The 15416-nt window shown below is 39.2% G+C and overlaps 2 protein-coding genes across 3 annotated transcripts; both read right to left on the reverse strand.

Annotated features, from left to right (window-relative positions):
* Nucleotides 1–262: 262 nt before the first annotated feature.
* On the reverse strand, nt 263–1596 carry LOC144642400 (beta-1,3-galactosyl-O-glycosyl-glycoprotein beta-1,6-N-acetylglucosaminyltransferase 3-like). The gene is made up of 3 exons (XM_078501359.1): nt 1576–1596; nt 902–1161; nt 263–782 (listed from the first exon to the last, which is right to left on the reverse strand). Exons 1-3 carry the CDS (start codon nt 1594–1596, stop codon nt 263–265), a joined length of 801 nt encoding a protein of 266 aa, XP_078357485.1.
* A 5436-nt stretch (nt 1597–7032) lies between these two features.
* Nucleotides 7033–13415, reverse strand: LOC144644809 (L-rhamnose-binding lectin CSL3-like). Of its 2 annotated transcripts, none has more exons than XM_078504361.1 (4): nt 13352–13415; nt 8649–8738; nt 7521–8107; nt 7033–7246 (listed from the first exon to the last, which is right to left on the reverse strand). In XM_078504361.1, the coding sequence occupies exons 2-3, from the start codon at nt 8734–8736 to the stop codon at nt 7521–7523; spliced, it is 675 nt and encodes a 224-aa protein (XP_078360487.1). In that variant the 5' UTR covers nt 8737–8738; nt 13352–13415; the 3' UTR covers nt 7033–7246. The 2 variants fall into 2 exon arrangements, with proteins under 2 accessions (XP_078360487.1, XP_078360486.1); XM_078504360.1 differs by lacking the exon at nt 13352–13415 and adding an exon at nt 9517–9552.
* Between the last annotated feature and the right edge of the window lie 2001 nt (nt 13416–15416).

Here is a 15416-nt window from a genome sequence, read left to right on the forward strand (position 1 = left end):
ACTCTTGGCTTTGTTTGGTGGCAAGGCAAAAGACAAGACAATAATGCCTTTATAAGAGATCTTGAGACTTGCCTTTGGCAAGAAGTGTGTTTACGGTTAACATTTTTACGGCTAAAACTGTTTTTACGGGTAAAATGTTGGCCCTTTTACGGCTAACAGTCCATCTACAGCTCTAAAAACTGTTGTTCTTAGCAGTGAGGCCTGCATTGAACTTTGCTGAACTTCTTTCGAATCGCTAATTCACTCCAGCAAGGCAAATCCTCTAACATCGAAATAGGATATTTTCTTCCTGTCTTTCAGCAAGAATACATTCTAGTAAATCGTCTTTGTAGTCAAACGGAATTTTGTGAACAAACAATTTCATTTTCATTTGTCGATCGAGCACCCAGCGTAAATCTTCGATAGAAATCCAACACACACTTCTTACCCAGACTCCATGGGACTCCTTAGGAACCCAGTGCAAAGCACGTGATATCCGGTATTGCCGGTTGCCATGGATACCACCTGGTGCCAGCGGATGCTGTTGTAGAGATGCGTACAACGTTTCATCCGGGATAAGTGTGTCCTTTAGAAATTCAATGAAGCCCTTACCTATCCTGCTTTTCAGGACAAACTCGTCATATTCCCTTATGGCGATAATGAATGTCGATCCTTTATAAATTGAAATATTGTGTGGTGGTGGCGATTTTGGGATTCCTGTGTTATACATGTGATTTTTCCTCAGTTTGTACACAAACTTAGTTCTATTTTCGTGGTATTCAGGCATAGGTGAACCTTCTATGCTGTTCAAGTTGTTAAGTTTTTTTATAAAGCCCTCACAATTTGCTTGTTGTCGTAAAATGGAAAATCCTGGCCAACTAAGTTAATGTGATACTTCCACGGTTTCCGTGACTCCAATAACTATTTCATGCAATGCAGTTGAGCTTCAACCAATGACAAATGTCCCCAAACAACGTCAGAGCTCTTTTCTGCAATAAACACATTTGGCAAACAGCGAATAATGGCAACTACCGCTTTACGGAAAACGTTCGAAGATTTTCCGTCAATATGAATGCAGTAAACATTGTTGGGCATGTAGATAGCTTGAAGAAGGCGAGCTAACAGCCTAGCACCCTTGTATACTGTGATTCCAAAAGCGATTGGTAACTCCCTCTCTTGCTTCTATACAGGAGAGTGAATATAGCGAGTGTTTAAAACATGGCGGCAGTCCTCAGTTGGCTTATAGGTGTCAAGAACATGAAAGTCATTTGACGGGAGGAAAGTGTTGTTAACGTTTTCTTCGCCAGATACCAGACGTCTGCATCGTTCCCTGCTTGATGCCTACAACAAATAAAGTTATGCGTCAATCAAAGACATAGACTGTCCACAGCCTCTCTACTTATCAACACAAAAAAGCGAGAGAATCAGCGAGCGAAGCGAACTTGAGCTTGAAGCGCGGAGAAAGGAGGTAGCTCACTGCCCCCCATCCCTTCGAGCCTCCCATTTTGCGCTGGCGTCCAGTTCTCTTGCCGTTTTTTTCCCGCGCTCAGTGATCTAAAGAAATATAAAAAAATAAAGGGCTGTGAACAGTCTAACAAAGACATTAAATGAAGTCATTTTCGTCAGAGTGATGTTACCTTCCCAGGGCACAACGCTATGACAGACCAATTTTCTGATTAGATCAGTAAGACAAGTTTATTTAAAACAAGAGATCTGCTATAAAAGAGTTGGAACCTCCCACGGGCGCGAAGTGCGAATTTGTACTTTTGCAGTCAGGGTATATTGTGAAGTGCTAACTGGACATGCTTCAAAATTTCATAAATCATTAAACCAAAATATATCTTTAACAAATATTTAAAAAACTCATTAATAATTCATAAAGAAAATACAAAAGAAATTAATGTTTATGAGTGCCTTTATATCTGATAAAGACACGGCTAAACTTTACGTCCAATTTTCTAGGCCAAAATAACCCCAAATCTAAATATTAGTGCAAAAATGAGTTGATCTACATCAGAAGATTTTTTATGCGTCTCGTGTTTTAAACTTGATCATGATAAAACACTGCTGCTCATTTATTAAACATTACATGATATAATTTGTTAATGTTTGAAAGGAATATTCTTAGCAAAAATGAAACGCGTTATATCAGTTACCGTTGCAGAAAATAAGCGGGTCGTTTGGCAGCTGTTTACGTTTTGATGGTTGACTGACAACTGGACTCGAGAATGGCAAAGCTCGGCGTCTTTATAGCATTGTACTGGAACTTCTTTTTAAAGGAGAAGTTCATTCCAAAATGCCACTTTTTTTCGCGCCCTCGAAAAGGCAATTTCAAGATATGTTAGTCACCAAAATTTTAGCTTCAAACCCTATGAAATCCTGGTCTGAAGAAGTCCAAAAATCGAGAACGGAAGTGGACTGAGCGCGCAAAGCATGCCGGTGAAACGTCCTCCTTTAAGCCTGGTTTTCACTGGCGACGCAAGCACAAGCGCAATCACGCAAAAAGGACAGTTTTTGACGCTTGTGCTTGTACTTTCCGCAAGCACAAGCACAAGCATCAAAATGTAATGCACTTGTGCTTTTGCTCGAGTGGAAGCCGTTTTCACGATGAAATAAGAGCTGTTATCCTTGCGCTTGTTCCTGCGCTTGTGCTTGCGTCGCTAGTGAAAACCAGGCTTTATTATTGCACAGATGGAAGCATGATAAAATAAACTCGCTGGCTTCTATTGGAGATAGTTGCATGATATTTTCATGTCATTTTCTCCGTATATACTGTCGTCATGTATACTAATTAACCATCAGCTACTATTGTTTACCTTGTAATTTTGAATTTTTTTAACCTTCATTTATTTCGTTATAGCACTGGCCCGGAAGAAGACTAGTTGTACTAGTTGAAATATTGGCCCATTAAAAGTGTCCTGTGTCTTAGTGCCAGCCATGCATTTTGATTAGTTTCTACTTTTTCCACTGTATGCTAATTTTGTTTCCACCGAGTTTTGTTTGCTTTTGGCTTTGCATACTATTATAAAATCACGTGAAAGTCATACAGACTGAATTTTTCAAGGCCACTGGACAGTATTCTGGGAAAAAGAGGAGCTCCAGCCCCAAATTACAGACGCAATTGATTCAGCTTTCGTCCGCCCAGCTCGCATCAATGCATGTGCCCTGTATACAAACTTTATTCAGGTCAGTTGTGTCCTGTTCACTCAAAAGCAAGTTGTTTCGTATTGTTACTCTAAATTACAGTGGTAGACTGGAGAATGTAACTGTAGTTTCGGGTAGGTGTAATGTTTAAATGTTTCTCGTACTACATTGCGCTTGTCGATGGACAAGTTCGGCTGTAATTCGTTTATAGATGCTGTTGTTCGGGAAGGATAAGGCTGTTAGATTCGTCATGACTACGATATTGTTTTCAAATAACGTTGATCGTATTTCGATATTTAGAAAGAAAATAGCTCGGTCTATCCTGAACCTATCCATTTTTCTGTACACAATATTTCCACGGTCCACTATTACGATTTAACACTAAAAAGATTTATATTGAAGAAGAAAACATTCCCCAATTACGCTACATTTGACCTTTAACTGTAACTCAGTTCAGTTCAACGACTCACTTCTGATCAACATTTTAGTGAAGATTCGCCACGAGCTCTTAAGCCTTCTGCCAGTACAGTTAAGGTCGGGACACACTAGGCGACACGTCGCTGCAACACGTCGCGGTGACATATTGCTGCGACATGTCGCCTCGTGTGACATGGTGCATTCTTGCGACAAACCAGTCGCTGCGACAAAATTTTGTCGCTGCGATGTGTCGCACGAATTCAAACTGGTTTGAATTCGTGCGACAAATCGCAGCGACAAATGAGCGATAGCAGCGTTGTCGCAGCGTGTGTACACGTCTGCGACAAATCGCTGCGACAAGTTGCTGCGACAAGTTATAAATTAACCAATGAGAGAGCGTCATGTATTTTTGCTGTATTGAATTGGAAAACTAGTTCACATTCCCACCCTTCCAAATTCGCTGTCTGTGCACCGAACAAACACCTTGTCGCAGCGACTTGTTTTCAAGCAGTACACACGAAGCGACTCATCGCAGCGACCTGTCGCTGCGACTTGTCGCATAGTGTGTCCCGACCTTTAAGGTCGCGGGTGACACCTTAGGATCATTATTATGCATTTATTTAAAGCTTATATGCACGAATTGCAACGACTGACATCAACAACTTAACGAGATATTTAAGACTGGATAAAAATATGAGTGCGTGAGCGTGATTTGATGTGTTCGTGTGTGGCATTGATTGTAAACCAAGCTGTAAAAAATAAGGGCCAATTCGCACAAGCGGACAAATTTTGTAACAATTGGTAAATTTCATCATTAACGCGTCACTTGTTACAGAAAACAAGTGCGAATACGTTTTTTGAGGCCCAGAATTTGTCTAACAATTCAGGAAAACAAAGAAGCAGTTGTCTTATGATTGGTCCGCGTTGCACGCGCGATGCATTTTGTCAAACAATCGCAAAAACAAGTGCGAACGACTTGTTGGACAAGGGCAAACTTTGTCAAAACGGACAAATCTTCAAAGGGGCCGTTGTCCTGCCTCAAGGCAGGACAATTCATAACAAGTCGCATTCTCATGCCCCTCGCAATGCCAGATAAAAAAAAAAAACGTTGTTGATCGGCTATTGTGTTTGGCCCAAATTGCACCTAAAACAACACGCACTCAAACATTGTTGCGATAGTATGCAACGTGATGTGGCTCTCACTATCATAATTCAGCCGCAAAATCTAAGGACATTCTGAACTTGACCGATTATCTTTAAAGATAATTATTAACGAACAAGGTTCGTTATCTTTACCTTGAACCCTCAGTAAAGCAAACAATACTCTTGATCAATTAGTTGCCGCGACGTTGGAACAATAAAGCAAACAGAGCTCTTGATCAATTAGGTGCCGAGCCGATAAATTGTTGGAAATGGAAATATTATAATTTGATTGACAGGTAAAAGGTTGTTTTGGATAATTATAATGGGCCCCTATAATCAACTGCTCAAATTTTTTCAAAACTAATTATAAGGCACAAAACCAATATCTCGACTGTCCAAAAAATGCGATTTACAATAACCAATTTCAGTTTCCAAAGTAGTTTTTATTTTCAACAACCAATTTTTTATCAGCTAAAACTCGATTTCGTTAGCTGAGCAACATTGATTGCATTTCGTTTTGTGATCTGTAATGGGTAAACAGTTAGCGCCAAAACGACAAAGCGTTTCGTCCGTTAGAGAGAAAGTATTTTATTGAAACGACACTTAAGCTTGGATTTAACTGTTTTGGACATTTACCACGTGCTTTTAAACCGCCACCGTTTCCTATTCTTGAAATTCAAGGCGCATTTACACGACAGAAAAATTTGGGTACGGATCCATCAGAAAATGGGTCCGGACCTGACGACTTTTGTAGAGAAACAGTCATATCAAAATGGGGCCATAGGCGCCTATGGCCCCATTTTGATTTGACTGTTTCTCTTCAAAAGTAGTCAGGTCCGGACCTATCTTTGACGGGTCCGTACTCAATATTCTCTGTCGTGTAAACGCGCCTTCAATCGTCAACAAGAGCTTCTTGAACTTGACCAGTTATCTTTAAAGGTAGCGATTAACAAACCTGGTTCGTCGTCCTTACTTGGAATCTTAAAGCAAACAGAGCTCTTGAGAAACTAGGTGTTTTTAACTCTTGTAAATGGAAATATTGCAATTTGCTTGACAGGTAATACGTTGTAATTGGTGATATAATGACATTTTGAGAAATTTTCTTTAATGACTCCCGAAACCAACATCGCCACCGTCCTAAAATGCTCTTGATCAATTAGTTGCCGCGATGTTTAACTCTTGTAAATGGAAATATTGTAACTTGGTTGACCGGTGATATGTTGTTATGTTACATAATTACCTTGTCAGAAAATTGTGTCAAACAATTATTTGATTTAAAACCTCCATCGCCTTTTTTAAAATTGTGATACAGCCAATTTTCCATTTCCACAACAGCAAAATTGCACTCGGTGTCCTTAAGATAACCAATATTGTCCACTTTTCGTTTCGTGAATTGTAATGGGTACACAATTAAAGCCATATGAGAGCTTTTCAGATAAAACGATTTTAGAGGGATAGTATTTTATTGAAACTTTAGTTTGAAATTTTAATTCCAAAAAAAGCGACTCCAAATATTGTGCAATTGGCATTTGGGTAAAACAACGGGGGAATAAGTGCCGGTTTTGGCAAATCTTCGTTGAAGCACTCGAAGAGTTTTCCAATTATTTTATCCAATCAAAAACTAGCACGAGCGCCAGCTCGTACTTCGAAAGCAATCGCGCGTAAAAAATACGCTATGTTGCTTAGAAACGTCTGGGACAAAAACCGCGGGTTCAGTCACTTCTCGGAGAAGTGAAATCGCCATCAACTAGCACTTGTTCCCCCGACTGAAAATATACTTATCGTATATTTTCTTCAACATTTATACAATTTTCGTGAAATTCAGAAGGACATTTGCGCCGTATTCAGACAAATTCAGACAAATTTCGAAAGCATATCCCTGCATTAAAGATGGCCGCCAAAAGGAGACGTGTCGGAAGCATATTAGATTATATTTTGTTCTTCTTCTAATTTGATGTGAGGGGCCCCTGTAAAAATGTGCGTAATTTGCCGTACTTATAGTTAAAACGCGTCTACAACGGCTCTTCTGCTGTAGTTTATTCTAATTGGCAAGGGGTAAGGGCTTTATCATGAACCTCTACTTTGTCCCATGCATTTTTGATTTCATAAAAATCACTCTTCATTAAACAGAGCAAAGCACATTGCCACGTTCTGAAACGTTGTTAGACAATTATAAAACTTTTGGGAAAACTATCATTTTGCTTTAGCCTTGCGCTTTGAATGATTTTTACCTTGTTTGTTTATTTGTTTGTTTGTTTGTTTAATTTATGGTAACACTTCCTCGTAAGTCAAAAATTGTAACCATACAGACTGATCAATGTAGTCCCAGAGAGATGTCAAGCAACAAACTTCTTCCTTTCAGGGAAACCGCAGATCATTTATTAATGTATTTGCAGACTACATGGAGTTTTCTATCCTGTCCTTCACCTTTACAAAGATCATCCCATTTACCGGTTCGCATTGAAGCTTAAGCTAATTCTAACTGCGATCGCCACAATACATGCTGTAAAATATAGCGAGTTTCTTCGGCAGACGCCAACAGCTGCATTCTCTTGAGAAATACCTGTTGAAAACAAATATAAAAGTGGATTTCCTCTAATTAAGTGTTGAAAATTATATTTGTTTCTAACTCGGCGGTTCATGGAAACCAACTCTTTCTTCCTTGGTTGTTGTAAGTTGTTGTAAGGTATTTTGAAATAATAGTCTTTAGTACAAAGCCTGTTATGTTCTTTAAGAGACTGCACTTCATAAAAGCAACTGCAAGCTTTCTTTGTCAGCCCGGATAACTCAGTTGTACATGTCAAACATCACAGAATGTAATAATTTCTTTTACTAACCTACTGAATGCATTGGTATTTGACACTCAGATATTTGTATGTTCCACCACATGGATCACCAAACACTGAGTTGTTTGAATCCAACTCGCAGCTGGGCTTGTTGTCGCATTTGGCCTTAACAATCAAAAGAGAATTCCCAGCATGGCAATTGGTGGTGTGGATACTCGGATGTGGGCACGTACTACGGTCATGTCTGCCATAAGACGCTTCCAGCACGTTGACTTTTTTCCCACCCTGGCAGCTTATGGTGGCTTTCTTTCCCTCACAAACGGTTACGGACCGTGGCGTGTTGGGTGGTAAAACAACGCACATGAATTTGACCTCCAGATATTTGTATGTTCCCCAACATGGATCACCAAACACGGAGTTGCTTGCATCCAACTCGCAGCTTGCTTGGTTGTCGCATCTGCTTTGCACAACAGATAGGGAATTCCCAGCATGGCAGTTGGTGGTGCGAATACTCGGATGTGGGCAAGTACTACCATCATGCCTGCCGTAGGACGCTTCCACGACCTTGATGTCTCCTCCGACCAAGCAGCGAATAATTGCTTTGCCACCCTCGCAAACGCTCACGGACATAAGACTCTCTAAATAAAAAAAATAGCAAATATTAACTGAAGAAAATTCTTGTATTTCTGGTCCAAGCTGGTGGATATAAATGGTGTCACTTGTTTGCTCCCATTGCAGAAGGCGCTGTTACCCAGGTGCTGTTGGCCGGCGAGTAAAGAGTCTCGCCATTTTGTGGTGATGCCTATAAAATGCGGGACAAACATTTTGAGATTCTAATTTTTTTGCTGAGTTTTTAACGATGCACCCTCAAAAAAGTTAAAGTAATTTCCAGCTTTATTATGTTTAAACACCACAGCTATCACCCACATCAGCCATGTATTAAGTAGTATTATTCTTGCAATAAACTAATATTTCAACCATGATATGATTAACGTGTCACTTGGCCTGTATTTGGTTGACGTCTAAATCAGTTGATGCGTTAATTGCATCATGAATATGTTTTAAGTTCAAATGTAAGAGGCTTGCTTAGAGAAAAACCGTTATCTTCCAGTCGCAGAAAATGGATCCCACAAGAAAGAAAAAAAAATATTAGCTAAAGAAAGGAGAAGTACAAAATACCTTCAAAAGCCATGGCGAGTTTGGTTTCCTCCATGAAAGCAAACAACACAAGGAACGTGAGAAACGCAGTCCGCTTTTGAGCAAACATAACTGGAAATCAACAAAAATAACGTTTAACTTTAACTGTGCTTATAAAGCTTGGAACTCCTGCACAAGGAAGAGTGCGTCGATGCCTTTTTAAATTCGTAATACAGTTACAAGATAATCAAATGTTACTTGCATTAATACTCCTTCTTTTAATTGTCTGCTTGTAACAATACCACTCTTATAGTACTTTATTTGACTTCCTATTATTTTAAATGATAAATTTAACATTTTGAATTCACAGTTTCAAAATTGAGCGCCACTTAACCCTATTCAGACGAGATTTAGTGTAAGAGGAAATAGATCTGCCATAAGTGGACTCAGTCCTATTGAACTTGCGTGAAGATCGCGCGACACCTGAAATCACATCAAAAACATCATGCGAAATACGGATTTTGAGGATGCAAGTACCTGAAATCCTAACACGGCCATTATTTCAAACCTTAATATTAGTCTAGAAATGATCATTTATAAAACTTTTAGCTTTGTTAGGCTCCTCCTTGCCGTTCCTGATACTATAAGATTTTTTAACGGGAGCATCCCACTGAGCCGTTTTAATTTTACGATTGTGATCGGTGAAAAAAACTAAAAAAAACTAAAATGCCGCTAAGTTTTCTGTAGCTATTGAACGCTCTTGATACGCTTTTTGTACTTCTTAATCCTTGCTGTTAGGTCCTTCATAATGTTTAAAATGAAAACTTTAAGAAACGTTTCAGTTGATATACTAAAAACGTTATTAAAAAGATAAAAGTAATTTTTACAATTTGCAATAATCTAACTTTACCTGAACGATATTTGCCCTGCCTAAACTCCTCAATAGCTCATAAGACTGAATCAGCAAATGTGACACACAAATACTAAAGTGCATGCATTCTAAAACCTGATTGGTTAAAGAGGGTGACTAATATTGATTGTTAATACTATCTGATTTTTTCTGAGGTGTTGAATATAACAAAACAACAACTATTAATTACCTGCTATAACATGCTTTTCAAATAAAAAAGACTGGACACGTTCTCTGTAATGAAAATGCTTTTAATTTTTTTTCCAGTTTGAAGAAGTCAAACAAAATCGTGACTTTCTTCCTTCTAAGAAGCGTGCTAAAAGTTTAAGAGTTCATTCCCAAAACAGCAGCTGCGAAAACAATTCGTCACGGACGCTTCCTTTCACGGCCGTTTCTGCTGTCATAAACTTTTACAGCGACTATTAAATGTTCAGGCAACCGTGGACGGTATCTGCTGGTATGTTGGACCAAAAGGAACATAAAAGCAGAGACCGATACAACTTAGAATGACTTTCTATTTTGTGAACTATATTTCAGCTTTTAGAAAATGAACGAGATAGTGTGAGTTGGGAACAGCTGTATTAACATGCAGATTGAGCTCTTATTTTCACAACTTTTTCTACACAATTTGTCAACAATCATACAGACCTGAGTTGTTTAACGTCACGCGATGACGACAATTGAAAAGCTAGGTCCGTAATACGTACTTGTGTAGGTTACTTTCTGTGCAAAAAAAGGTGTCCAAACTGCACTATCCAAAATAAATTTTTTGAAAGCGCAGAATAAAACTAACGCTACCTTTATAGTCTTGTCGACGGACGTCTGAGCTCGACAGTAATAACCCAGGAACACCGGCGCAATCTGAAACTCTTTAAAAAAGCAACCCCCCACCACAAACCGCTATCTGCTTACTGCTTAACCCTTTCAGTGCTAAATTTCTCCGAAAACAGGGTTTTTTTACCGTTAAACTGAATTTGTGATGCTACGATCCTGGATTTCCCTTAACTTTGCTTTAAAAGCACTTTTCTACGATGCAGCAAGATTTTGATGAAGATTCCATGGAAAAATGTACAAAATTGTACTTTGGCGCATGCGCATAAGCCAAAATTTGGACTTTTTTTATTTGCAAAATCGTTTCCATTTTTTTTTCTTGCTCCTTTTCCTTTCGTTTTTCTCGGCTTTGTTATTTCCACTTCTTTCTACTGTATCCGTCCTTCCTTCAGACCAAAAAAGTTTTGACTAAAACAATAATAAACCCTGAAAAGAGGACCTCGATCTTTTACAGGTGTTTTGGCCTGTTTAAGCACCGATTTTGCACCAAAAAGTGGTTGACTTTTTTCTCGATTAGCTCTGTCAGGATGCGACCGATACGCAAAATGACAGTTCTTTGAAAAGGTCAAACCTAGCTCTATTAGATGCTTATCACCAAAATCTGCTGACTTTCCAATTGATGACGTCACAAGTGGTTCATTGACTGCTCTTCCAAATGTCGACAAAAGTCGACTTTAGCAGCGAAAGAGTTAAAGCTAATCGCTAACCGCGAAAAGTTTATCACAAACGACCATGTGAAGGCAGAAGACAATTTTTTTCTTGCAACCTTTAACACACTAAAAGTGTGGACTTTCCACACATTGTTATGGTGCAGTTTTTTCCAATTGGGTGGTCATTTTCCGTGTTAACTCGATTAAGTGATTTCGGAAGGATTCGATAGTGTTCGGAGAATACGAAGTTTCGGTGAGGTGTAATGGGCAGTCAAGGTAGTGAACCATTCGATCAGTATCGAAATTTTTGTCAAAAGGATGAAACTCTTTCTGTAAGCAGAATATTTCCCCGTGTTCAAATGTGAAAAGGGTGAAACTACGTGTATTTGGCGGCAAATAATAACACCATCGGTTGCCGAAAATACACACAGCATAAATGCGCAAGGAGCTATCAAAACAAGTTCGATGATCATGTTGTTTTACATGTCTTGGACTCCGGGATATAATTCACGTGCTTCATTTCTCTCAAGTCATGAATAACGTAAGACCGATGTCGTATTCAGAACAACCCAAAAACATTGTCCTAAAAGTAGAAAAATAACATCGAACCGTAAAATTTGCATATTCAAACTGTGCGACAAAATAATTTAATTGGTTGAAATTGATTCGTTCGCCGCTTCTGAAACCACCGACTCGAAAATTAAAGAACAGTGAATATTTCTTGAAGTAAAAAATATTACTCTGCCTTTCTAGGCAAACTACTAAGGCTACGTTTACACGGATACGGTTATCAATCGACACGGTTTCATGACTTCGAAACCGCATCGAAAACGACACGGTTTCGAAGTGTTTACACGGAGCCTATTTAACGATTTTCCGACTGTTTTCGAATTTGATTGTAAAAGCAAGCGCTGCTCTCTATGCTTGTTTCACCATGTTTACCCTTCGCAAGCCAGCCAGTTCGTGCCAAAATACATGGCCGTTCTCAAATCGATGCGGTTTCGCCGTTTTTGACCGTTTACACGACAACGAAACCGTATCGTTTTGAAAACGCTCCAACGACCCGGTTACAGTAGTGGTCTCGATCGGTGCCGTGTAATTAAACGAAAGGCGTAACCGCATCGCTTTCGATGCGGTTACAAGTGAAACCGTGTCCGTGTAAACAGTGCCTAAGAAACTATACATCAGTGAAGACTTTTTGAAACGTATTTATTCCAAAAGGTTATAAAACGACGGCATGCATTGAAAGTTTATCGATGAGTTGTTTACACAGGCAAAATGTTTCATTATTTCTGGCGATCTGAGACAGTTCACGCTGCAATCAACATTTCTTTTTTAATGAAAATAAGTATCCTTTCTTGTTAGCGGTGAGGGTAGGCTCTTGGTTTCAATGACTATCTTTTTAGGATTTTGGGATTTTATTTCCATGAAAAAATGGCATTTGTCGAAAACGACGTGACGGGGGAATTGGGGGGTTGGGGGAACCGATATGAACAGGACGGGGAAGTCACGTTCTTTTCTAAATACTGATTTTGCTAGTATTTGGGGTGTTTAGGGCAGAACACCAATGTTTTAGCCGTCAAGGTGTCGTGTTTAGGGTCGCATCATTAAAAGCCACTGTAGACTTATCCATTTGTGTTGGTAGCCTGAATTTCAGGAACAGGCGACCAGAGAGAGAAGTCTGAAATTCAGGCTACTGTGTTAGAGGACAGAATGCCAATTTTTTTTTCAGCGTTGGAGCATTGCGTGACATCCCAAAAAACGGCAACTTGTGTTCCTTGAAACGAAGTGCAGGGCACTTGCTTTCTTCTAACAGTCTTGTGAAAAATTAATCGATTGATATGTTCTTTGTTTTCTCGTCTCGTATCTCGAATTATCTTGACTCGAAACTTGAAGTTATAGACTCGTGAGTCGATACTCCAAGTGACTTTCAACTTACATTGGACCGGTGCTATGTACAGTGAAAATAATTCATAATGAAAGTCCACACATGTACGCATTGCGGACTCACTTTTATTTTAATTGCCTGCTTGCAACAATACCACTCTTATAGTACTTTATTTAAGTTTCTATTATCTTAAATGATAAATTTAAAATTTTGAATTCAGAATTTCAAAATTAAGCGCCACTTAACCCTATTTAGACGAGATTTAGTGTAAGGGGAAATAGATCTGCCATAAGTGGACTCAGTCCTATTGAACTTGCGTGAAGATCGCGCGACACCTGAAATCACATCAAAAACATCATGCGAAATACGGATTTTGAGGATGCAAGTACCTGAAATCCTAACACTGCCATTATTTCAAGCCTTAATATTAGTCCAGAAGTGTTCATTTGCAATAATGTATCTTTACCTGAACGATATTTGCCCTGCCTGAACTCCTCAACAGCTCATAAGACTGAATCGGCTAATGTGACACACTAATGCTTAAGTGCATGCATTCTACAACCTGATTGGTTAAAGAGCGTGACTAATATTGATTGTAAAAACTATCTGTGTTTCTTTGAGGTGTTGAATATAGTTAAAAGATAATTCTTACAAAACAAAAACTTTTAAGTACCTGCCATAACATGCGTTTCAAATAAAATAGACTGGGCACGTTCTCTGTAAGGAAAATTCTTTTAATTTTATTCCAATTTAGAAGTTAAACAAGATCGTGACTTTCCTCCTTCTAAGAAGCGTGCTCAAAGTTTTCGAATTAGTCCCAAAACAGCAGCTGCGCAAACAATTCGTCACGGACGCTTGCTTTCACGGCTATTTCTGCTGCCATTAACTTTTACTATACAGCGATTTATATATGTTCAAGCAAGCCTTTGCATCCGCAGACGGTATCTGATGGTATATGTTGGACCAAAAGGAACGGAAAAGCAGAGACCGATACAACTTAAAATGACTTTTAATTTGGTGTACTATATTTCAGCTTTGAGAAAATGAAAGAGATAGTGAGAGTTTAGAACAGCTGTATTAACAAGCAGATTCTGCTCTTGTTTTCACAACATATCCAAGTTATTCAAATTTGTCAACTACAGTCGAAGCTCTCTTAACGGACACTCTCGTAAGCGGACAGCTCTACTTCCGGCCGCTTTGTTTGAAACCCCGTTTTTACTCCCATACAAACTCTGTATTTTTATATTCTCGTAAGCGGACATTCCCGTAAGCGGCCGCGGACACTTTCAGAGATTACGACTTAGACTTTTTCTTTGTTTTTAAGCTCCCGTAAGCGGACACCCCAAAGAAAATCCTATTTACAAACTCTGTATCTTGTTTCTTATCAATCAATCTCACATCGCCGTTCGTCACAATGATTTTACAGTAATTACAGTACCATATTTTAGTGTTTGTTTTGTCGTCATCCACGTCCGGTTACATGTCGAAACACCACTTACATGCATAAGCTCCCGTAAGCGGCCATCTATCCCCTACCCCTCTAATGGCCGCTTACGAGAACCATTCTCGTAAGCGGCCAGCTCAAGTTACGGACACTTTTTTGCGTCCAGAGGGTGTCCGCTTACGAGAGCTTCGACTGTATGATATTAAATCACGCGATGACAACAACTGAGAACACTTTTTGTAGGTCCGCAATAGGTACTTGTGTAGGTTCAAAATGTTCAGAAGGTTGTCCAAAAAGTTGTCCAAACTGTGCAAGACAAATTGAACATTTTTGAAAGAAAATGATGGCGAATCGACTCGAGTCGACACCAGGCGTTACAAATTGTCTTGCTAAAGGTCGACCCGAATCAGTCACTGAACTGAGTCAGTTCGTGAAGAAACACCCGTGGGCAAGTACAAAATGTTGGTACTCGTCCCGACCTAACTCAAGTTGCCACAACTCGTTTTCATTAGAGTCGTTTTTGCGCGAGACGACCCATATTATGTATTTCTCGTTCTACAGGCGTGTAAAACATATTTTTAGCAAGACGCAGAATTTTCAGGCTATGCAGCGCACCCATGCGACAGCCGTAACAAACCATGTTGAACATAAAAAATATAATACTCGAAGGTTAGTACGATCAATGGTCTGCTCTGGTCCGGTTGGGTTTGGTTCGGGTAGTCATTTGAGCAGCAACCAATTCTCAATATCAACGTCGAAGCAGAGTCAATAGCACAATTCGTGACTATCGTGATGTTCGTAAATATTGCATTCAATTAAAAACCAGATACACGTTGTGACGTCGTATGACGTCATTAAGTGCACAATCTTGGATCCGCCAAAAAAACTAAAAAACTGTAGATTCGTTCGATTCATAGAAAGTAGATATTTTTTATAAACCTGCATGTCAAAATGTGTTTCTTACATCAGTTAGCACATGAAGGTATTGGCGAGGAATGAATGCACAATACCGAACGTTTTAGCGTCACAGAGTAAATGCTCTTTTTAGAATTTCAAAGGTTCAATAAACAAATGTTAAGGTAAAGTC

This window comes from Oculina patagonica, chromosome 2, assembly GCF_052425735.1.
Source record: "Oculina patagonica isolate OP01 chromosome 2, crgOcupat, whole genome shotgun sequence".
Classification (NCBI taxonomy): Eukaryota; Metazoa; Cnidaria; class Anthozoa; order Scleractinia; family Oculinidae; genus Oculina; species Oculina patagonica.

Bases quoted from the DNA above. Each gene is read 5' to 3' on its own strand.
- LOC144644809 (XM_078504361.1), bottom strand. From the start codon at position 8,736: ATGTTTGCTCAAAAGCGGACTGCGTTTCTCACGTTCCTTGTGTTGTTT. The intron at 8,108-8,648 runs GTATTTTGTACT...TTTTTTATTTAG, and splicing joins ACTCGCCATGGCTTTTGAAG to AGAGTCTTATGTCCGTGAGC.
- LOC144642400 (XM_078501359.1), bottom strand. From the start codon at position 1,596: ATGACTTCATTTAATGTCTTT. The intron at 1,162-1,575 runs GTTAGACTGTTC...TCTCCTGTATAG, and splicing joins TGACTTCATTTAATGTCTTT to AAGCAAGAGAGGGAGTTACC. The intron at 783-901 runs GTTATTGGAGTC...CAACTTGAACAG, and splicing joins CAACTGCATTGCATGAAATA to CATAGAAGGTTCACCTATGC.